Source organism: Myxocyprinus asiaticus, chromosome 38 (genome assembly GCF_019703515.2).
Source record: "Myxocyprinus asiaticus isolate MX2 ecotype Aquarium Trade chromosome 38, UBuf_Myxa_2, whole genome shotgun sequence".
NCBI lineage: Eukaryota > Metazoa > Chordata > Actinopteri > Cypriniformes > Catostomidae > Myxocyprinus > Myxocyprinus asiaticus.
The window spans coordinates 18,351,683-18,375,138 of NC_059381.1; the positions used below are offsets into that span (position 1 = coordinate 18,351,683).

General features: G+C 36.8%; 2 protein-coding genes across 2 annotated transcripts; both read left to right on the plus strand.

Annotated features, from left to right (window-relative positions):
* Positions 1–2,592: 2,592 nt before the first annotated feature.
* On the plus strand, positions 2,593–6,286 carry LOC127428845 (DNA damage-induced apoptosis suppressor protein-like). The gene is made up of 4 exons (XM_051677483.1): positions 2,593–2,944; positions 3,126–3,287; positions 3,984–4,089; positions 4,180–6,286. Exons 1-4 carry the CDS (start codon positions 2,829–2,831, stop codon positions 6,031–6,033), a joined length of 2,238 nt encoding a protein of 745 aa, XP_051533443.1. The 5' UTR covers positions 2,593–2,828; the 3' UTR covers positions 6,034–6,286.
* Positions 6,287–7,220: 934 nt separating this feature from the next.
* Positions 7,221–23,311, plus strand: LOC127428665 (pre-mRNA cleavage complex 2 protein Pcf11-like). The gene is made up of 16 exons (XM_051677168.1): positions 7,221–7,586; positions 9,506–9,631; positions 9,913–10,095; positions 10,230–10,412; positions 12,641–13,653; positions 13,768–13,948; positions 14,026–14,263; positions 14,527–15,935; positions 16,063–16,114; positions 17,261–17,377; positions 17,533–17,647; positions 17,776–17,959; positions 18,113–18,268; positions 18,566–18,658; positions 18,765–18,800; positions 22,399–23,311. Exons 1-16 carry the CDS (start codon positions 7,419–7,421, stop codon positions 22,609–22,611), a joined length of 4,467 nt encoding a protein of 1,488 aa, XP_051533128.1. The 5' UTR covers positions 7,221–7,418; the 3' UTR covers positions 22,612–23,311.
* The last annotated feature ends 145 nt before the right edge of the window (positions 23,312–23,456 follow it).

Genomic DNA, 23,456 nt, shown 5'->3' on the forward strand with positions numbered 1-23,456 from the left:
ATAAATTAATGTTGTATGCAATTCTCGAACAGGATAAAGTAAATATTTACAGTAAACAAGAAAAACAGAATTTACCAGAATATACCAGGTTTTGGCCATCCATCACTTTGCCCAAGGACACCAAGGCCTGCCACTCAAACATTCTCTGAACTCCTAGACCAGGGGTGTCAAACTCGGTTCCTGGAGGGCCACAGTCCAGCAGAGTTTAGCTCCAACCCTCCAATCCTAGACGCTGTACTTCTACAGAACAGGCTTAGGGAGCCCCCTACTGGAGAGCAAAAGCTAATCTGACTGATCAGCAGGACGTCCCATATGAATGCTTTGTGCTTTTTAGGGTACCAAAGAGAAAATAACTAATTATATGGAACTTGCAGTATGCAGCCATACGAATTGACTAAGAAATCTTATTTCAATGATTACTGTGTTAGCACAATTAAGTAAAAAGGTAAAAAAATAAAATAAAATAAAAAATAAAATAAAATGCAAATATACATTAGGGTGTTTCTTCAACTTCAGGCACTTTTAGCACTGTGGATTCCTAGAAAGCAAATTCTCATTAAAACATTTTTCACACTCTTACTTGTTTTTTAAATTAGTCTTCTAACAATGTCCAACAGTGTATGTATATGCACCATTTTATTTATTTATTTATTTATTTATTATTCTGTGGTGGAAATGAAGGTGATGGAAATTACATTTCAAACATTTTTTAAATAAAATGGCTGACTCCTTTGTCTAGCTAAGGCTACTTTCATAGCAAAAATTTTATCCTAACATTTTCACACTTTTGTATAATTTGGCACAATTTCAGAAATTATGTTTAATAAAAAATACTCTGCTCACAAGTGATATTTAACTTGATTTTTCTTTGCTTTCTTCAAACATCACTTTTTACATATTTAATCTTAAATGAATATTCCTGGTTCAATACAAGTTAAGCTCAATCTACAGCATTTGTGGCATAATGCTGATTACCACAAAAATTAATTTTGACTTGTGCCCCCTTTTCTTTTAAAAAAGCAAAAATCTGGCATACAGTGAGGCACTTACAATTGAAATAAATGGGGTCCTAAAGTGAATATTCACTTTTTCAATGTTAATATCATTTTATTTGTGATAAAATCACTTATTAACCTTTTCTGTGTAAAGTTATAGCAAATTTTACAACTTCGTTGTCATGACAATGTAATGTCAACAAACCCTAAAACCACTTTAAAATGACGATTTAATACCTTTACAGCTCAAATAATACATGAGTTTTAACAGAAGTATTAATGTAAGTGCTTTTATAAAATTATAAGCTTCACATTTCTGCCTTTAAACCCTCCAAAACTTGGCCCCATTCACTTCCATTGTAAGTGTCTTACTGGAACCCCGATTCTTTTTTTTAAAGAAAAGGAGGGACGAGTCGATTTGTGTTTGTTTGTGTGTGTGTGTGTGTGTGTGTGTGTGTGTGTTAATAAATATTATGTCACAAATGCTGTCGAATGAGCTTAACTTGTATTGATCCCGGAATATTCCTTTAAACACCAATACATTCATTTACCATCCGTATGAAGTCTCCCTTACTTATTGTGTACATTAAAAGTTCTGAAGGGAAGGTAAAGAAGGGGTTAATGTTAGTGAGAGAAGGATACAATCAAAAGCTCCATGTCAACCAAGTTTGTAAATACACAATCATAGATACTTACACAAACAAGAAAGACTCAACAGTTTCTTACTGATGACATTTCGTACCCCTTTTTCTTAACAACTCGACGCTGTCCCAAAGAACTCTTCCTTGTCTTTGACGTAATCACATTTAAACATTTAGTTACTATAAATTAATATCTTTACCTTAGCTGAGTAAAAACAAGTTTAAACTGTTTGTTAAGGTAGCTGTTGCACTGTTACCTCTCGTCGCTTATACATATACACAAACTCATGTCAGTGAATCAAAAGGAATACATAACATTACTTGCATTATTCTTTTCATTTTAGCCAGCACAGAATTAAGTCATTTAGACACTATTGAAAACTCATGTACGTGAAACTTCACTCCTCTGTCAGTCATCCAAGATCTGTTTGCGTAAATATATCTTTGTATTTTAAATGACACTCTTAAGAAATCAGCACAAAGTTAAAGGAAAATCTAAACTAAAAATCAAAGAGCCCGCAGTGTTTCAATACAGTTGTCCGGGTAAAAACATCGACAAGGCTGAGAGTTCCGCCAGTGACTTTATAAACAAAGGACAAAATATTTTTTCAGCTTTAACAAAACTTTTGGTATCAAGCAAGGAGCAGTCGAGTACCATTGCACATTTACTTTTAACGTGACAACAGATAATGTTTCTATTACACGCGTTATGTTAATTTTACATTTCAGCTACTATGCAACACTGACACCTGCCGTATAAACGAGGCGCACGACTGTGGCACATTATATCAAACGTGATATTGAAAATAAAGGACTTTATAATACATTTGTTTTAACCCTTGAAACCTGAATTTATAACGCCTGAAAATGATCTTTAATGATCTCACAGAAATGCCGTTTATATTGTACTGTAGATGGCGCTGTGATCCCTGTTGAATGAGGCAGAAACCATCGAAGAAGATATTCGCTCTTTATTTGAAATGCAGTTTGTCTATCGAAGTTTTGCCTTTATCTTGCGTTTCCCTACTGATTAATCTCTTTTAGATTGTTTTCTTTAAATAACATTATATGTAATTTTGATAATAGAGATCTAATTTTATAGCAGTGCCCTGTGTTTTGTTAAGATTTGTCTGAATAACGAAATTCCTCTGAAATGTTTGGGAACTTTTGCCAGTTGTTTGAATAAGCACTCATGAGTAACACAAGAGCTCTGGTGAGTTGCACAATACTTTCTCTGCAAGACTCTTGTTTCGTATACCCATGCTGCAAAGGCTGTCTGTCCAGGTTATCTCAGGAAACCAATAAAAGGTACGTGATTTGATGCAGTTCATATAGTTTCTCTGCACTGTTGCCAATGATTTTGCTGTTAAGTATAGTTGTGTGTAATTACTGCTGTTATAACAATGCTATTACACGAGTATGGGTGTTTAAACATCTGTCTGTACATTATAAATGAATGTTAAGATTCTGAAAATGTTTTTTTTTTTAGGGCTACATGTGTTAAGTGTGGATTTACATATGACTTGCAAAACGTGGACTACAGATACAGACTCTCTTTTAAAGTGTCCAGAAACCAGGATATATTTGGTGTGACAGTATTCGGTGGCTGTTTAAATCCCTTCTTTGGTATTACTGCGGGTGATCTTAACAGGTATGGTTTTGAAGTAATATTTCAGGTTCAATACAAGTTTAGCTCAATCGACAGAATTTGTGGCATAATGTTGATTGCCACAAAAATTAATTTGGACTTTTCCCACCTTTTCTTTAAAAAACACAAAAATCTGGGTTCCAGTGAGGCACTTACAATGGAAGTGAATGGAACCAATTCATAAAAGTTCAAATACTCACTATTTCAAAAGTATAGCCACAAGATGATTTTAGTGTGATAAAATCACAAATTAATTTCTGTGAAAAGTTATTGCCAATTTTAAAACTTAATTGTCATGACGTTGTAATGTCAACAAACCCTAAAAGGACTGTTAAAACGATGATTTAAACAACTTTACAGCTCAAATAATACATGGCATTTATTTGAAGAATTAATATAAGTGCTTTTATAAAATTATAAGCTTCACATTTGTGCCTTTAAACCCTCCAAAAATTGGCCCCATTCACTTCCATTGAAAGTGCTTCAATGTAACCTCGATTTTAGTTTTTTAAGAAAAGGATGGATGAATCGAAATACATTTTTGTGGTAATCAAAATTATGCCACAAATGCTGTCGATTGAGCTTAACTTGTATTGAACTTGAATATTCCTTTAAGCATTTTCTTGATATAAACATATGCAGATTTTATATGATCATTTCTGTTTATTCATCGCTGATTTAAAAATGTGTTGTTCACAGATTTATTGATTTGGAGAAACCTGATGGTACATATACTATTCAACAACTGCTTATCAAAGCTGTAGAGGACTGCTTCATAGGAAGATGTATAGTTTTTGGGTTAAAGGTATGTTTCCTTATTTCCTCCTTTAATTTTGGGTGGGGTTTCCACATTTCCCAATATTTGTAATACATTTGATTAATTCTTTTGTGACAGGTTTGTAATACTGATGCCAAATCTTGGTGGGCGGATAACCACACTTCTTCGCTGGCTTTGATGTCTAGACAGTTAGTGGCTTGTCAAATAATTTCTCCAAGTCAGACTTTGATTGGATCCACTGTAATTGGTTATTTAAAAAACCTTTTGCAAGTAAATTCACATTCACGCCATTCTGAATCTGCCAACAATATCTATCTATCACAACAGAAAGACTCACAAAGTTCACAAGGAAATGAACTATATAGCTTTGATTATAGTCTGCCATCATGTGCAAAGCTGAATTCTCAACTCAGCAATGGAGGATTCACACCCTCATGCGCATGGAAATCACCTGGATTATGTTTCACCCCGGAAGAATTAAGTAATGACTCATTACAACAGTTCAGCGAATATGATCTTAATACTCTTTCACCACAGAATGAAGACACAAGAACATGTAAATGCAGTCTGGAATTTTTAACTGACAATTGTTTATGGTCAAATCAAAGCCCTGTTGATCAGTTGAAACATGTTTATGGGGTAAAGGATGGACTGAAAGATGAAACACAGAACAGTAATGGAAAATCTTTGACCTCAAGCTCTTATATGTTTGAATTATTAGCACATGTCAGTAGTTCTGCTGTATGTGACCCTGTATATCCCTTGGGGACCAAGTCCTATGAAAATTATTCCAAAAGAGCTACATCTGACCACTGCCTAGTGAGTGCTATATCTGGGCAGGAATATGATGCACCTTGTTTTGAGAAGTCACTTTTCAGTCATTTTGGTCAAAATATATGTATTGATTTTGAGGATGCACCTTTATCTGATAGCTTAGATGATTTTGTCAGTGTTGAGTTTCCAGTATCAGAGATAATTGACACTAAGGAGCTAAGGCTTGCAAATATGCACAGTTTAGGTAAAACAGATCAAATTATCCAGGACCTAAACAGACGTGCTCTAATTGAACATTCCATGGAGACAAACCATATCCCAAAGACTATACAAATTCCTCATTGTGGTGAAACATCTACGTCCTCACCAATGTGCAATGAGAACAACATAAGCTGGAAAGAGAACGTTGAAAATCAATGTCCAGAAAATCTTGAAATTGAGAACAAAGCTAACAATCTTCCTAATGTTCTGTGCACACCCAATTCTTCACGTCGAAAAAGGAAAAAGATTATCTGCTCAGATTTAAATATGCCTTTTAGTCCTGACTTTGTGAGCTCAATGCATCCCCCTAACAGAAATGAACTCACTTTACAAAGAAAAAGATTAACCAAGAGCAGGCTCTCTGTGGCTTGTTGTCCATTAAACCATGAAGAGGGCAAATATTTCAGGCACTGTGCACAAACTGAGGTCCATTCTATAAATTGCAAAGTCAAGCAGGAACAGAGCATGTTTGATGAGCATGGGGATAAGTACAATTGCTCTGCCGACTTGTTTGCCTCTTGTCAAAACATGGCCATGGACTGTTCGGATGTGTCAGAGATGTCTAATGTAAATGAACCAAAGAATGTCAACGCATCAGAGCCTGGAGTTTCAGGCTTCTTGCTTTTTTCACCATGTTTGCAATCAACCCCAGTTTCTTATTATGGGCCCTCACTTGGACAGAAGACTGGACGAAGCCAAAAACGTTTACACTCCAGAGAACTTAATCTTGAGTTTAAAAGTAGCATCACAGTTCTGAGGGAAAAGTGTGAAAACACACAGAGCATACCCAAGGTCACATTGTCTGAGTTGGATCAGTTGAAGATTTTTGGCTCTAGAGAAAGTTTACCAGGTGAGCCTGACGTGCAGTATGCAAGTTGTAGTTCATCTACAAATGTAAATGAATGGTCCAGAGATCTTTTTGAAAATTCATTTTGAATTAAGATCGAAATTAACTTTAGGGGGGAAAAAAGGAGAATTAAGAGAAAAATTTAGAGATGAACTAAGGCTTTTCCATCTTAATTGTCAACGCTTGTTGTAAAATGAAATATATTTGTAAATAAGCTGTTGTCTTTGTGTTATTTGTAAAAAAAAAAAAAATTATAGTAATTTGTAAAAATAAATATGTAATAACAACCCCGTTTGGTTTTGTGATTGAAAACTGTGAATACATTTTTTGGTTTCCTTTTCAAAGCACAATATATGGCATAGTTTTATTTTATTTTTTTTATTTTTTTTTTTAAATAAAGAGCTCAATTGTTTGTTTGTTTGTTTTTTAACTCAGTGTTGATTTTTTTTTATTCTGAAATATGCTTAAAGGAACATTCCGGGTTCAACACAGGTTAAGTTTGTGGAATAATGTTGATTACCACAAAAAACAATTTCGACTTGTCCGTCCGTCCCGTAGCAACAATCAAGGTTACAGTGAGACACTTACAATGAAAGTGAATGAAGGCCAATTTTTGGAGGGTTTAAAGACGGAAACGTGAAGCTTATAGTTTACTCAAACTCGAATTTTGAAACCGCCATGTTTTTTTTTTTTAAGTATGCAATTCAACACGTCTTCAAAATTCACGTTTGAGGAATGAAAGTGTGCAATGTATGTTGTACAACAAAACGTCCACGTATCACCAATGTAATGTTTGCCACAGACCTTATTTTACTCACAAATCCAAAACTAGCCATTATAATAACCAATAGGAAAATCCAGAGGGAACCCATGGCGAATTTATGCACTGCCTCATGTTCGCCGAAAGTTATGCATTGTTAGTGTGCACAAATAAGACCATTAAACTCCAGAGCTACAGTAGTTAAAACCATCTTTACAAGTTTGAGAATAATGAACATTGTTTTAACCCCACTGAACATATCTCTGCTAATTATCCTTCAGTGTGTAGATTAATTTCAACAGTAACTATGCCAACATTGTACTCTCTTGTGATTTTGCGAAATTGTTAAATTATTTAACCCTGATAGGCTCTTCTTGAATGTCATGGTTCTGTTTTTGGCCAATGATATTCAACTTAAAGTCTTCATCGCCCAATCAAATTCGAGACATTCAGCGCAGCCAATCGGAAACCAGTGACGCACGTTGAAGTATAAAATATCTCATGTGACGCGCAGTCTCTGCTGAATCACGACGGACATTTTACAACGCTCAACCGAAACAGAGAATATCGTTAAATGAAAGACGCGAGATGAGATAAACGACACCGCATTCAACGTACAGAGGAAACGAAGAGGAAGAACAGATGTTTAAATGGACTGTGTTGCAGCTAATGTTTGTGTAATAGTGTAAATTTTGTCGACTCAACGGCTCAAAGATGTCGGACGAAGGCGCGAGGGAGGACGCCTGTCGCGAGTATGAGTCCTCGCTGGAAGATCTGACTTTCAACAGCAAACCGCACATCAATATGCTTACCATTCTAGCCGAAGAGAACATCCAATTCACCAAGGATATCGTCGCAATAATTGAAGCACAAATTGCCAAGGTTTTTATGAAAATAGATTTATTTTTGTTTTGTTCCAGTCATCGTCTCTAGGCCTGTTTGTTAGTCAAATGACGACGTGACATGAGGTCTATAACATGGCGGCAGCACGGCTAGTTTGCTAACCACATCGTGGAAATCATCGTAAACACGAGTTTTAATGCTGTATGTCATAGCCAGTCAGTATTTAATTAATTGTTATACAATAAGATCCGTTTGATTTCAGCCAGTATATCCTAACTTTGTGGCTCAGCAAATTAGGCCAGTTGAAGACGGCATGTTTGTCAGAATGTAGGGTAACAGCTGCTCGTTACATAGGACAAGGTGTTGACGCACATTAAGCCTAGTTAATAAACCGCGTCATCCATACTTAATAAGATTAAGATTACAAAATGACGAAAGTTATCCGATAATTACGTATGGTAAAAAACAGATTGTATGATTCATGTTTAAATTTACGTTCTTACTGTCCACATGTAATCAACTGTTAAAATTCAGATGTTTCATGACGAATTGATTATATCCATCTACAAAACGTATGAAAGCTAACGAAATTGTAACTTTTTCAGATTACGTAATATGGCCAGCGACTAGAGTCAACGTCGTTTACTAGTGTGTGTGTGTGTGTGTGTGTGTGTGTACTTTGCACTTATTGCAATCTTGTACAATTGGCTTGATTCTCAATTGGGTAGCAACATGTATCCTTTTTATTTTATTTAGTAACAATGAGTATGTAGTTGAAGCTTTTGCTTACTCATGCCTGTAGTTATCATCAATTGGCACACATGGTTTGCTGCCCATGTACAAGGATAGTTGGTAATTGTTGGAATTCGTGGGTTTAGTGTTATCTTTCTATATTTATATTACATTTTAATGTGTTTGTTTGCAACGTATTTATTGCTCTAGCTTGCCAATTCTTTCGAATAGTCGTATTTGGCATGCTCCGAGAATGAGCATGCCTGGCTTTATAGTCTTTAATACAAATGTGCGCCATTCAAATTCCTTTGTACTTTCATTAATAAAGGGTTTGGGGTGTTAGGTTTCTGAAAAATTACTTTTATTTACTGCATTGTTAATAAATGGTATACAACTGTGACAATAAACCATGTGTAATGTCCTTTTGTCTTTATTTCCTAGTGTATTTTTTTGTGGTAATGTTTGCAATAATGATTTCAACCTAATTTAAATGTTCACCACCCAGGCATTGCCTTGGTTCAGTGTCATTTTATGACATTACAGAGTTGAATGTGTCAGAGTTCCCTTGGGAAAAAAAATTCTCTGCACTGGGGCATGTAGGTAACTTTTCTTGTCAATCCATTCTGGCCTCATGTATAATGTGAAGACAAAAGTGTAATTGTTTTCCAATACATAGATTCAATCTAAACATGTGCTCGAAATGGATCACAAACTTGAATTCATGGTAAAGTACAACTATACCAAAGCAAATTAAATTAGCTTTTTTTAACATCTAAAATGTTAGGCTTGATACTACAGAGCCTTTGTGGAACACTTCTATTTTCTTTAAAAAAAAAAAAAAAATACCAGCAAAAAACTGAAATGTACTGACAACCTAACAAAACTGTTCCTGCTTGATGGACTGAACTAAACCTGAAGACTGAACACTGAAGAAGATTTTCAACAGTTTACTTTTTATCTCCTGTTTTTGAACTTGGAACCATTTTTTCCACATCTGAAGAATCACTGAGAACACTACCTGGTTTTTCATGGAGTCCTTATGTTATTTTTTTGAGCCACAACACATGGACTTAATATTTTGTACTTTGGCTTCACTTTTTTTTTTTTTTTTTTAAGCCAGAATTTAACAACAGTTAAATGGCTTCACCAATCAAGCTTTTAATTCAATGTAGTTGTGTTTTTCTCCCATGTTGTTGTCTAAACTTGTCAGTTTTCTATCACTTTAGGCACCTGCTGCTGAGAAGCTCCCCGTTTTATACTTAGTGGATTCCATAGTGAAGAATGTTGGACGACAATACCTTGAAGTGTTTGCTAAGAACCTAGTCAATTCCTTTATTTGTGTTTTTGAGAAGGTACATAATTCCTTGAATTTGTATTCACGGTGTTCCATCTGATTAAATGTTGTGCTCTTTGGCCTCATTTAAAACCATAATGTGAATGTAATTCTTCACTTTTGGTAGTATTTAAATTGTTACTTTTAATGGTCAAAAGCCACCAAATACGGCATTTTCTATTTTTGAATTAACGTTGTTTATAGTGTGCTTCAGTGGAATGGTTTTGTCAATGTGTTGTGTGAAAATAAACGGAAGAGTCAGATGCTTTCCCCCCCCCCCTTTGTTTTGCTTCACTTCAGGTGGATGAGGGCACTAGAAAAAGTCTCTTCAAATTGCGTTCCACATGGGATGAAATTTTCCCCTTGAAGAAGCTGTATGCACTAGATGTGCGTGTGAACTCTGTAGATCCTGCTTGGCCTATTAAACCTTTGCCACCAAATGTGAATGCCAGCATTCATGTAAACCCCAAATTTTTAAAGCCGGTAAGCATTTGAGGAGCAATGACTGTGGTCCTTTAATTCCATGGGTTGGGAGGAGTTTCTTATTGGCCTGAAGTGTACTTGTGTTTTTTTCTGAAACATATGCTTTTTTTTTTTATATTTATTGTTTTATATAGACTGAAGAAGTAACATCTCCCAAGCCCGCTACACTACAACCTCCTAGTCATCCCACTCTCAGTGAGAAGAGCTTGACACAAGAACAAATAATTAGGCAACAGTTGCTTGCAAAGCAGAAACAGTTGCTAGAGCTTCAGCAAAAGAAGATTGAGCTTGAACTTGAGCAAACAAAAGCCCAGTTGGTGAGTTTAATAGTGATGCACTTTTGTGTCATTTGTGATTGCAGGTTGTTCTGGTGAACTTGAAAAACACACTAGTAATTGCAGTTATATAACTGTTAATGTTGTGCAAAAAGTGTCATTCTTCTGTTTTATTAATCCACTCCACTTGTTGGACTATTTTTGGTGTGAGTGTGACAAAACGGTTAATGCTTTAGTTTTTCATTCACATTTAACATCCTCTTTCTGAATAAATATTACAGGGTTTCCACGGTCATATCAGGGAAATTTAAAATAGGAATTTCCTGTTCATGTAAATTAGTTAAATCCTAAAAAGTCACGGAAATTTTTATGGTCAATATAAACATTTCTAGTTTTGCGCTAAAATATTTAACTGGCTAGAAATGGCTTTTGTGAGTACTCTGTCTATAAAATGTAAAAGTACTTGTCCAGTAATGAGCGACTGGGAAAAAAAATCATGGAAATTAATTGGTCAGAGGTGTGGGAACCCTGACATAAACACCTCACACACTTGTTGCTGGTAGGCAGGGTTGGGAGGGTTACTTTTGAAATGTATTCCACTACAGATTACAGAATACATGCTGTAAAATGTAATTTGTAACATTCCGTTAGATTACTCAAAGTCAGTAACGTATTCTAAATACTTTTGGATTACTTCTTCAGCACTGGTAGATTTTTTCACTTGTTTTGACTATAAAAACTCTAGACAAAATACACGTTAAAAATACATTCTCTGAAAAACCTAAATATCATATGCAGTGTTGTTTCTAAAACAAGATAAATCAAACTGATCTTGTTTTAAAGATTTTTAGATATTTTTACAGGAAAACAATAAAATAAATTAGCACGAATTTTGATTTTTGCCCTAATACCAAAGGTCTTACTAGAAAAAAAGAAATTGGTCTAACGTGAATATTCTTGAAAAAAAAAATATGATCTTGCCTGGAAACGTGCATGTAAAATGGCTAGAAATAGCATTTTAGCTTAGCGTAAATCTGACAATTTACACAAGGTTTATTTCTATTCCTTCTGCTCCAAACTTCAGACTTACTCCTCTGTCTGCTCATATGAATGTAACACATCATAAGAAAGTGTTTCACCGCTGTTCAAATGCACTTTGGATTGCGTCATTTATATGTATAAATGTTTTCCATCTGAAAGGACTAAATATTAAATGAAACAATTGACAATAAAATGCAAAGTAATCTCTTCAGTAATCAAAATACTTTTTGAATGTAACTGTATTCTAAATACCAATGATTTAAATTGTAACTGTAGTGGAATACAGTTACTAATATTTTGTATTTTAAATACATAATCCCGTTACATGTATTCCATTACTCCTCAACCCTGCTGGTAGGTATGCTGGACACGGAATAATACGAAGAAGAAAAGCTAATATATACTGTCATAGCTTGCAATTCAATACAGTATTTTTTAAATGGTAATGTTTCAGTCATATGCCCTTTGTTAGGTATTTAAATATATAAATAAATGTTAGATTTCATGCACGCTGTGACAGTGTAGAGTTTTTCTCCCTTATTTGTATCACCTTTCTGACCCTTATAATAAAATGGGCTGTTTTTGCTACTATATTTTTTAATTGCTCTTTATAAATGCCCTCTTTGCATGTCAAATGCTTATGGATTGCGGGTTTATTGCGGGTTTGTTGGCTCCCACATAGCTTACACTGCTCCTGTCTTTCAAGAATAGTCTGCATTGCATTGTGAAAGGTTTACAAAATCTGCATTGAAATCTGCTGCACAGACTGTTGAGATTAGACTGAAATGTCCAGAGACTTTGTTAAAAATAACTGCTGCCACTATTTCCTAATGTTGGGATCCATTGGATGAATATGCAGCCACAATAATTGAAGTTTCCCCACATTTTGCTCATTTATTCGTCTGGTATTTAGCAATAATAATATATATCCTACTTTAGGCTCGTTAATACTTTTGTGTCAATCCTACGCTGTGGCCTACGTGGTTGTTTGCATTTTTAGTTCAGTGTTGATGTGTCTGCATAATTTTACATAGACACAGCCAAAACACTAGTGTATTGCTGTGTGTATATGCAAAGAAAATGCCTTCATTTTTTTTAAATAATCATACATAAATTAACAGAAATAATGTCATTTATAGTAGTGTGTGTGTGTGTGTGTATGTGTATATGTATATATATATATATATATATATATAAATTCTTATTTATTTTATTTTTTGATCCTCAAGGCTGCAAGTCCTGTTTTGGCTACAAACCACCATATCAATGTTCCAGTCCATTTTGAAGTGTCACCAAAGGTCACCCAAACTGTTCCTGCAACACAAACCAAACCTTGGCCTCAAGCACCATCAGAAAAATTTTCAACAAGGGATCCTAGAATAAAACGATTTGGTACAACAGCTGTAAATACAAAGGAACAAGTGATACAAAAGAAAGAGAGCCAGATTGCATCAGGTTTTCTGAATACATCTGAAAAAAAAGAGCAAGCCTTAGCAGAAAGACAGAGTAAGTTGGACAAGATTAGGATTCCAAAAAAAGATACCTCTGCCATTGACGAAAGGGTTAAATCCAAGTCTGTTTCACCATCTGGCAAAGGTCTCCTAGTCAGACCCAGAGGGATGGAGACTGAACATACAAGAACAGCTGAATTTAATAAGAAGGACCCAAGGTTACATAAGCAGAAAAATGACAAGACCGATTTAAAAGAGGAAGATGTCAGAGAGAAGAAGAGAAGTTCTGAGAAAAAAGATAGGGATGATACGGCCAAAAGCATGGATCACCAGAAATCCAGCATCACCAGAGGCAAGCTTATAAATGGCTCTTTAAATAAACATGAAAGACTTGAAACATTTCTGAAACAAGAAAATAAAGTAAACAGAGAAAAGTTTAGAAAAAGGTCTCGCTCAAAATCCCGTTCACCACCAGTACATTCTCCAAAGAGAAAAGACAGGCGATTATCTCCAAAGAGAAAAATGAGGAGTATTACTCCACCTCCCAAGTCTGGAAAGGCTAGACAGTTAAACAAACATCCACATAATGAAGATGCTCTTCCACAAACAAATTTAAGAGATGAACGAAGTACTACTAAGAAAAGTGCTCCAGAACCAAGGCGGTCAAAAAGGCCACTCGAGGATAGACCTGCAGATCAGAAGGATGGACCACAACAGAGAATCCCTCCTGCCGAGCACAAAGACACAAAAGATGGCAAGAGGTGGAAGAGTGGATGGGAGGAAAATAAACGGTGAGTGATTATATATTTATTTTAAATGTTAAATTCCATTCACTGATCTATTTGTTTTGCCATATGATCAACACCTTGATCAGCCAAATTTTTTAAACAAAAAATTGTGAACAGTCCCAAACAGTCAGAGCGAGATATCTCACATGGAAGACTGGGTACCCAGGGGCACAAGACATGGAACACCCAGAGACCCACCACACCTCGTACACCTAAAATACATCGGCTGAGCATTGATGCCAACCTACAAATACCAGAAGCACTCAATTCTGCAAGTAAAAGGGATCTTCTGAGAAAGGTGTGCCAATTTTATCCTTAGTTTTTGTGATAATTTTTTTGCCTGCTGTAATACTTACAACACAACATTTATTGCAGGCAAGCGAAAGGCATGCTGATGGTGAGATATCCAATGAAGAATTCCTCAGTGTAGCCCATCAAATAAAGCAACTTTTTCAGTATCAGGAGGAAAGACAACGCTCTGACTCTTGGGATGAATCATGTGACGAAGGGATGTACTCATCAAAAAAGAAATCACAAGAAACAATAAGTCTTGCTGAGCTTTCTTATCTTGAACATAAATCCAAGTTAAGAAGAACACAACTCCAGCGTTCAGGTAAATTTGTTAAATAATATAGTTAATTATTGATGCCCCAATTGTCAGTAGTGAATTTTAACTTATGTTTTTTTGTTTTGATATAACCTGTTTGAAATGAGCTGTTTAAATGTACCATTTAGGACATAGAAAATGAAGGATATATTTTTACTGAAATGGAGGAACTTTTTTTTTTTTTTTTGTATAAAGGTGTTGTCAATGGAATGATTTTTACTGAGACTGTGCCATTTCTTTTCCTACATACATTTTGTCAATCTTCACAGTGCACAAAGAGGGCCAATTGCCTTTTCATGATGACCTGACTTATCAACATCCTCATGAAAAGAGTGAACAACACAGTGAGAGCTCAGATGTGCACAAAAAGCCTAGTGATGCCATAAAATCAGTCTTGGGCCATGATGATCCTAGAAGAACCAATAGGACCCCATCGTGTACAGGTTCCACTTTCAGAAATTCACCAAGCCCCATCAGCTTGGATGGGCCAGCTGGAAAAGTACTGCCATTTGAGCAGGCATCATCACCTGCTGAATTTGAAATGGATCAACTTCCCGAAGGAGACATCAGTCCACGTTTTGAAAGTCCCAACAGTGTGCACTCTGGCACAGGCACAGATGATGGTCCAATAAGTTTAGAAAGTCTTCAAAGGCATGAACCTTTCTTGGAACAGGGACGAAGCGGACGAAACCTTGGTGAATCCCCTGGGCAAACACCAACTCACTCTTCTGAAGAACCAAATGTGAAGGCAAATATGCCACGGCATGATGGACTGAATATTTCTCAGCGATTTGATAGATATAAGAGTTCTCAGTCTCCTTATGATGGGGCACCTAGTCATATGAGGGAGCCACGGTTAGACGGTCCTCCAAGAATAGATGGTCCACCTAGGTTAGACGGTCCACCAAGACCTTATCCTACTCCTCGATTTGAAGGCAATACAGGTGGATATGATGGGTCGGGTGGTCATGGACCCATGAGGTTCCCTGGACATCGATATGATGCCCCTCATGTACCCCGCTTTGAAAGACCATTTCTTAAAACCCTTGAAAGACCTGTGAGATATAATAACCCACAAGTACCATCTAGGCCAATGAGATATGTAGAGCCTCATAATATGGTAAGATTTGAGCCTCAAGCCCCAATTCATTATGATCAACCCAGGCATCAAAACAGATATGTTTGTCCACCAAGGTTTGATAATCCTCACATACCACAGGGTCCGCCCAGATATAATGAGCCAAGGTTCCAGTCTAGACTAATTAATTATGATGAACAGCAAGGTACAGTTAGATTTGACAATCCATCAGGTGGGATGCGGTTTGAGAACCCAGTGCAGCCAGAATCCATAAGATTTGATGCCCAACCAGTCATGCCAAGATATGACCCACAAGCTCCCCCAAGATTCTGCGGTCCAAATATCCAACATCAGCTGAGACCACAAGAGCCGACAATGTACGATCCATCTCAAGCTCCTGTAATAAACCCTGGTGTGCCACCACCCAATTTCAATATGACACCTATGAACTCGTTTGGCAGCCCAGCCCAACCTTTTCCTATGCAGCCAAATGTTCCACAAGCACCAAACTGTGGCGTGCCAGTACCTACATCATCAGAATTCCAGAATTCTTATAGACCTCCTCCATTCCCAGGTCCAGGTGTTGGAAATGTTCCACCTGTAAGTATTCCATACTCAAAATGTCCCTCACTTCTTAAACAGCAATACAAAGTTGAGTGCCTTAGTCTTTATTATACCCAAAGTTCTCAGTGGGTAAAATGTGGTGTTTGTTTTTGTGTATCTTCAGATGATTGGAACTCAGCCCTTCATGCCACAAAACCAATTGCCTTTCCAGCCAGGTAAGTCTCTTTTTCTTAATTCATTTTCAAATATCCTGAAATTGAATTGTACAGTAATGGTAGTGTTTCACTCTGAAATTGATTGCAGTTGTTATGATCTATATTATGGGGCTTTTCCACTGCACGGTACAGCTCGAAACTGCTCGCTTTTTGGGGTTTTTCCACTGTGGATAGTACCTGGTACCTGATCATTTTTTTTTTTTAGTACCACCTCGGTCGAGGTTCCAAGCGAACCGAGCCGATACTAAATGTGACGTCAAAACCCTGCAGATCACTGATTGGTCAGAGAGAATCGTCACTACCAGCGTCACTGGATTTGCGACACGGGACATCAACCAGCTAGTTTTTTTAAAGTTAGCAACAGCAATATCATTTGTTCACGTGACTTTCGAATTGTAAAAAGAAATGGCTGTGCGCAAAGCCACGCTGTGGTCAATAAACGAGGTGCAGACGTTCCCCTCGTTAGCGACGAACGAAACGATGCGAAACAAAAAAGTCTTTCACGGCTACCACCGGACCTACCAACAGTGTAGGGAAAAGTTAAAAAAAAACTTAAGTGACTACAGAACCATCAAGGACCACAACAGCCGAAGTGGTTCAGACAGAAGAAAGTGGAAGTGGTTTGACCAAATGGACGCTATCTATGGCAATAGACCGGCAAGCAATGGGAGGAGGGTGCCCTGGACTCGGCCACGGCGTTGTTGGAGTCCACGATGGAGGATGGGACGTTTTGTTACATTAACTCTATATTCTGCTTGAAAGCTTCACTTTATTTAGTTGATCAGCTACTGGAAAGCTTGCTTCTAAAACAACCAGGCCAATTTAACTGTTACACTTGTGTAAAATCACCATGCAACAACTACTTTATGCGGCACAATGAGCTAGTAGCTAACAGCTAGCGGTCATGTTATTGTTTATGGTCAGTAATGTTTGTCGCGTTTAAGATGATGTCACGGCAGTAGAGGCGGCGCAACTATGACGATCAGCCTATAATCCCACCCACGTTGAGGCAGCACTAAACTGCAGTGGAAAAGCAAGCTCAGAAAAGTACAACAAGCAGAGTCGAACCATAACGTGCAGTGGAAAAGTGCCATTAGACCTGTATCCAAATTGTTGATTGAAAAGATTGATGTTTTTACTTCTCAGGTTCCCAGTTTCCACAGCCTGATCCTGAGTCACTTAGTCAGATAGATGTGAATGATCTAGTATCAAAGCTTATATCCACTGGAATAATAAAACCTTCACAAACAGACTCAACAACTGGTATGCATACTGTTTGGTATTATATCTCACATTGTACTGTTGTAGAATTATTATATACTACACTGTTATACATTATTATAATTATAGAAAGCTTTATTTTATAAAATACTCTTATACTTTTAATGATTTTAAAGATTTCTTTTAAATGACTTCAGATTCCACAGTATCAATTCAGTCTGTATCTGTCCCTGAGGAAGAGGAAGAGGAGGAACAAGAAGAAGATGAAAATGTCCCAGATTTGACTGGTTTTGTTTTGGATGACATGAAACAGTATGTAGATCTAACACTAGATTTTTAGACAGAAGCGATGCAAACACAGAAAGATCAATTATGAGACAGTGAAACGTGACATTATGAGTTTGTTTGTATTTGTTTGTAAATTTAATTTGACCTAACAGGAGATACGACAGTGTTGTCATCAAACTGTATACTGGAATCCAGTGCTATTCCTGTGGCGTGCGTTTTACTGCATCTCAGACGGATGTGTATGCTGATCATTTGGACTGGCACTACAGACAGAATCGTTCTGAGAAGGACATTAGTAAGAAAGTTACACATCGGAGGTGGTACTATAGCCTGATGGTAAGCCAGATACCACTGCACTTTAATTTTATTACATTTATGTATATTGTTAATCAGAAACAGCATTTTAGAGATTTATAAGAATACTGAAATCATCTCAAAATGCAGTCCTGGATGAGGGATTTATTGACAAACAAAATCTTTGTTTTTTAGGATTGGATTGAATTCGAGGAAATTGCTGATCTTGAGGAGAGGGCAAAGAGTCAGTTCTTTGAAAAAGTTCATGAGGAGGTTGTACAGAAAACTCAGGAAGCAGCCAAAGAGAGAGAGTTCCAAAGTGTGAAGGCTGCTGCAGATGTTGTTCATGAGGTAAGACAATACACCTAGGACCATAAGTATGCATATATATATATATATATTATATTATATTCCTGATGTGTGATTATGCTTAAAGAAATTCATTTTTAATCCGTTAAAGACTTTGTCTGCCCAATCGTTCATCAGTGTTGCTGCTCAGTTATGTGGATTGCCTTATATATATATATTTTTTTTATTATTACTGATGTGTGATAACTCGTATAGAAAGGAATTTGATCTGGCTGTTACTAAAGTCAGTTAAAGACTTAAAGTAAAAGTCTTCCTATTAATTTATCATTCATCTCTCAGTTATGTGAGATTTGCCAGGAGCAGTTTGAGATGTATTGGGAAGAGGAAGAGGAGGAGTGGCACCTGAAGAATGCCATCCGAGTTGATGAAAAGGTAAAATAATTTCAGTGATAGCGTCTTTTTTTTTTTTACTAGTAGTGGCTTAAATTTATTCTGACAGTCAATGAATACTGAATTAAAGTTTTTCCCCCTTTTTCAGACATACCATCCATCGTGTTATGAAGACTACAAAAATGTAAGTGTCAGTTTGTAGGTTGTACTGTCTTGTAAGTGCATACATAATTGTAAAGAAAAATGTCTTAAGATTAGTACTGTAATTCAATTTAAATACTTAAACATGATTAATCGCATGATTTTTCATAGTTAATCGTGATTAATCGCAGATTTTGAAAGTGCTGAAATTTGACTCGTGTATATACCACTATTCCTGTCAAAATGCTTTGATTTCTTTTTTTAGGAAAGGTAACAATGCTTTAACATTTTCCATAGCCTTCCACCTATATTAAGATAAACATGCACTAAAATAGCACCAATTCAAGTAACATTAAATGTTTCCCAAAGTCTAAAGGTCTCTTATACTTCTGCGTCGAACTTGCAACATAGGCTCTGCATAGTGGCCAACACAATGGTTTGCATTTGAAGTTCTGTGTTAGTGTGTCTGCATAGTTTTTTCAGTACAGTCAAAAAATCCTATTGTATTAAGTGAAAATGCTTTAAATTCTGAAATAACTGTACATTTCATAATAAAGACAATGCATTTCATGGATTCAAATGTATTTATTAAATAATTGAAGCATTAAAAACGAGTTCATTAAAGTATGTAGTATTTAGGTACATATTGTTTATTATACATGTTGCCTGCAATGCAGAGAGACAAATAAATCAGGCATATACTGTATGCTTAATAAATATTGTTGGGTACTTTGATGCTCCATGTTGAAAAAATTGATCAAATTAAGAAATGACAGCTTGCTTGTCCAACACACAATGGGTGTCATTTTAAAGCTTTGAATCTTTACAATGCATTTAGACAAAATAACCAACTCTAAACAGATGCTTTTTTTAATCTGATGACAAATTAGAAGTGTTCAGTTTTCATAACTTCTACATTATTTACTGTACACCATACTGTCAAAGTTGTAAACAGATGCGTCTTTTGTTGCATTTTCGCTTGTTCATGAATTAAACAGAATATAAAAATAGCAGATGCTCACAAAAGACAAAACGAGTCCAAATACAACGTGACAATCACTGATCAGTGGATATACGATGCATAGATGAAATAAAATTCAATGCTACCTCATATCATTATCATCCTGGGAGCAGTCTCTGGTAACAAAGTGGATGAATCACAGCTGTTGTGGTCTGCGTTGACTTGAGCGTTGTTAAATTTTTGAAGAGGTGCGTGTCAGGCTACAGTGTAACTGTGTAGTTTCGACGCAGAAGTATAAATCTGCCTTAAGTGAGAGGTTGACTAATTGAAAGAAATAGTCCCCATAGGTTGAGAATTCATTGCAATGCACATTAAATCTTTCAAACCCTCATCCTCCACAATATTAATCGGCCGGCAGGCTGTGGATATCCGCTTTGGATATGGAATTCAACGTCCGTGTTCAGAATGGCATACTACCCATACAACTCTTATTGCTTTAACATATCTACGTATAACAGAAATAATAAGAGTAGTATGGTGGTATGCTATTCCAAACACAGCCAACGGTTTGCTCTGCTTTTAGTGCAGGAACTGCCCACATACAGTGCATCTGGAAAGTATTCACAGCGCTTCGCGTTTTCCACATTTTGTTATGTTACAGCCTTATTCAAAAATTGATTAAATTCATTATTTTCCTCAAAATTCTACAAACAATACCCCATAATGACAACGTGAAAGAAGTTTGTTTGAAATCTTTGCAATTTTATTAAAAATAAAAAAATTCAGTTGATTGGACATGATTTGGAAAGGCACACACCTGTCTATATAAGGTCCCACAGTTAACAGTGCATGTCAGAGCCAAGCCATGAAGTCCAAGGAATTGTCTGTAGACCTCCAAGACAGGATTGTATCAAGGCACAGATATGGGGAAGGGTACAGAAAAATTTCTGCAGCATTGAAGGTCCCAATGAGCACAGTGGCCTCCATCATCCGTAAATGGAAGAAGTTTGGAACCACCAGGACTCTTCCTAGAGCTGGCCACCCGGCCAAACTGAGCGATTGGGGAGAAGGGCCTTAGTCAGGGAGGTGACCAAGAACCCGATGGTCACACTGACAGAGCTCCAGTGTTTCTCTGTGGAGAGAGGAGTACCTTCCAGAAGAACAACCATCTCTGCAGTACTCCACCAATCAGGCCTGTATGGTAGAGTGGCCAGACGGAAGCCACTCCTCAGTAAAAGGCACATGACAGCCCACCTGGAGTTTGCCAAAAGGCACCTGAAGTACTCTCAGACCATGAGAAACAAAGATTGAACTCTTTGACCTGAATGGCAAGCGTCATGTCTGGAGGAAACCATGCACCGCTCATCACCTGGCCAATACCATCCCTACAGTGAAGCATGATGGTGGCAGCATCATGCTGTGGGGATGTTTTTCAGCGGCAGGAACTGGGAGACTAGTCAGGATCGAGGGAAAGATGAATGCAGCAATGTGCAGAGACATCCTTGATGAAAACCTGCTCCAGAGCGCTCTGGACCTCAGACTGGGGCGAAGGTTCATCTTCCAACAGGACAACGACCCTAAGCACACAGCCAAGATAACAAAGGAGTGGCTACGGGACAACTCTGTGAATGTCCTTGAGTGGCCCAGCCAGAGCCCAGACTTGAACCCAATTGAACATCTCTGGAGAGATCTGAAAATGGCTGTGCACCGACGCTCCCCATCCAACCTGATGGAGCTTGAGTGGTCCTGCAAAGAAGAATGGGAGAAACTGCCCAAAAATAGGTGTGCCAAGCTTGTAGCATCATACTCAAAAAGACTTGAGGCTGTAATTGGTGCCAAAGGTGCTTCAACATTGATTGAGCAAAGGCTGTGAATACTTAAGTACATGTGTTATTTTTTATTTTTTATAAATTTGCAAAGATTTCATACTACTTTCACATTGTCATTATGGGGTATTGTTTGTAGAATTTTGAGGAAAATAATTAATCCATTTGGAATAAGGCTGTAACATAACAAAATGTTGAAAAAGTGAAGCGCTGTGAATACTTTCCGGATGCACTGTACATCATCCGAATTGTCTGGTAATTAATAGCTGACGCTTCGAAAGGTCAGTGGCAATGGGTTCAAATTTAAATTATTTGAACTAGGAGAACTCCAACAAGCTAGCCTTCCACAGCAGTCCCTTATCAGCGTCATGCCTTGTGTTTGGTTTTTAGGTGATAGTTAAGACAATAATGTAAGTGTCTTTTTCATAATTTGACCTAGTGGGAACATATACATGTTAAACAGGAGCGGTGCAAGAATTGAGCCTGTGGGACTCCACACGTCATGGATGTCTACTCAGATTCATAGTTGCCTATGTTAACATAGTAACCCCTCCCTTTTAGATATGACCTGAACCAGCTTAGGACCGTCCCAGAGAGCCCTGCCTAGTTATCCAAAAATTAATGTGTTAAACATTAATTAATTGCATGCGTTAGTGTCGCTTAAAGATGGCCTCATCACATTTAACATCTACATATTTAAGCCACATTTCTGAAACTGCTGATATATTAAATAGGCACTGAGTTTTGGATTCTGTTTCTATATAATGGTTATTTGTTATTTATTTAAAAACTTTCTAAAATCTTGCTTGCTTGCTTGCTTTCTTGGCAAAACTCTTCCCCTTTTTTTATTGTAGACATCCTCCTTTGTGGAATGCACACCTTCACCCAGTAAAATGCTTACAGAAAACCCTTTAGTGGATTTCATCAAACAAGAGCAGGGTGATGAGGCCTCATGCTCCAGTATTAAAGAAGAACCCTCTGAGGACGATGCGGATGCACCAATGGTAAAAGAGGAGGTTCAGGTTAAGTTAGATGAAGAATCACAAACCAGTGCAATTATTTTCTAACTATGCTGCTAAATAGCCACTGCTTTTTGTGGTTACTTTAGCTGGTCTTTTTTGTTTTTGTAAAGAAATATTTTTTATATTGGAAAGCTGCTGGGGCAGGGACCTCAGCTAGTCATACTTTAAATACATTTTTGTATTTGTATTTGCCTGCAGAATTCAGGTGTTTTTGCCATGTGAATGCCCGATGAAATGTACTTCAAAAAATGTATATTGGGGGTTAATGTGTATGTACAGTTTAATTTATAAATAAAGATATTTTTTGAATTCTTTGTGTAGTATTGATCAACAAAGTTTTGGGGGGAAATATCCTTGGATTTTTATGGTTCTCAGAATGAGACATTTAAACTGATGTTTTGGGAATGGGGAACGGTGGAGGAATACTGATTTATGAATGATATTTTTGTTCAAAAACGAGGGGGAAACCCTTTTCAGACGTTGGTTATTCCCAAAATCCAGGATTGGGGCTGACTGTAAATCATTGATAGTTAATGGTTTGTAATTTACCATGAGTGCGCAAATTTATTTCCCTGACCTCAATATGTAAATAGTTATTTCACAGTTTGCTATCTGTATTTGGTTCAGAGTAATACATGTTTAGTTTAAAAAAAAAAACAGGGTGTCTTTAATTTTTTGCAGAGGTTCAAAGGGCAGTTTTGCTTTGTGGAATATCTAATAAAAAATAAATCTGAAGAAGAAATTGTGTCTTGTGTGAAAACTGATTATTCTGTGTGCTTTTTTTACTCAAGTTTGAATTTGTCAATTTTATCCATAATTCCAAATAAAGTTTCAGTGCTAATGGAACATTCTCTTGTCTTTTATTTCAGCAACATCAATGTGAAATTTCA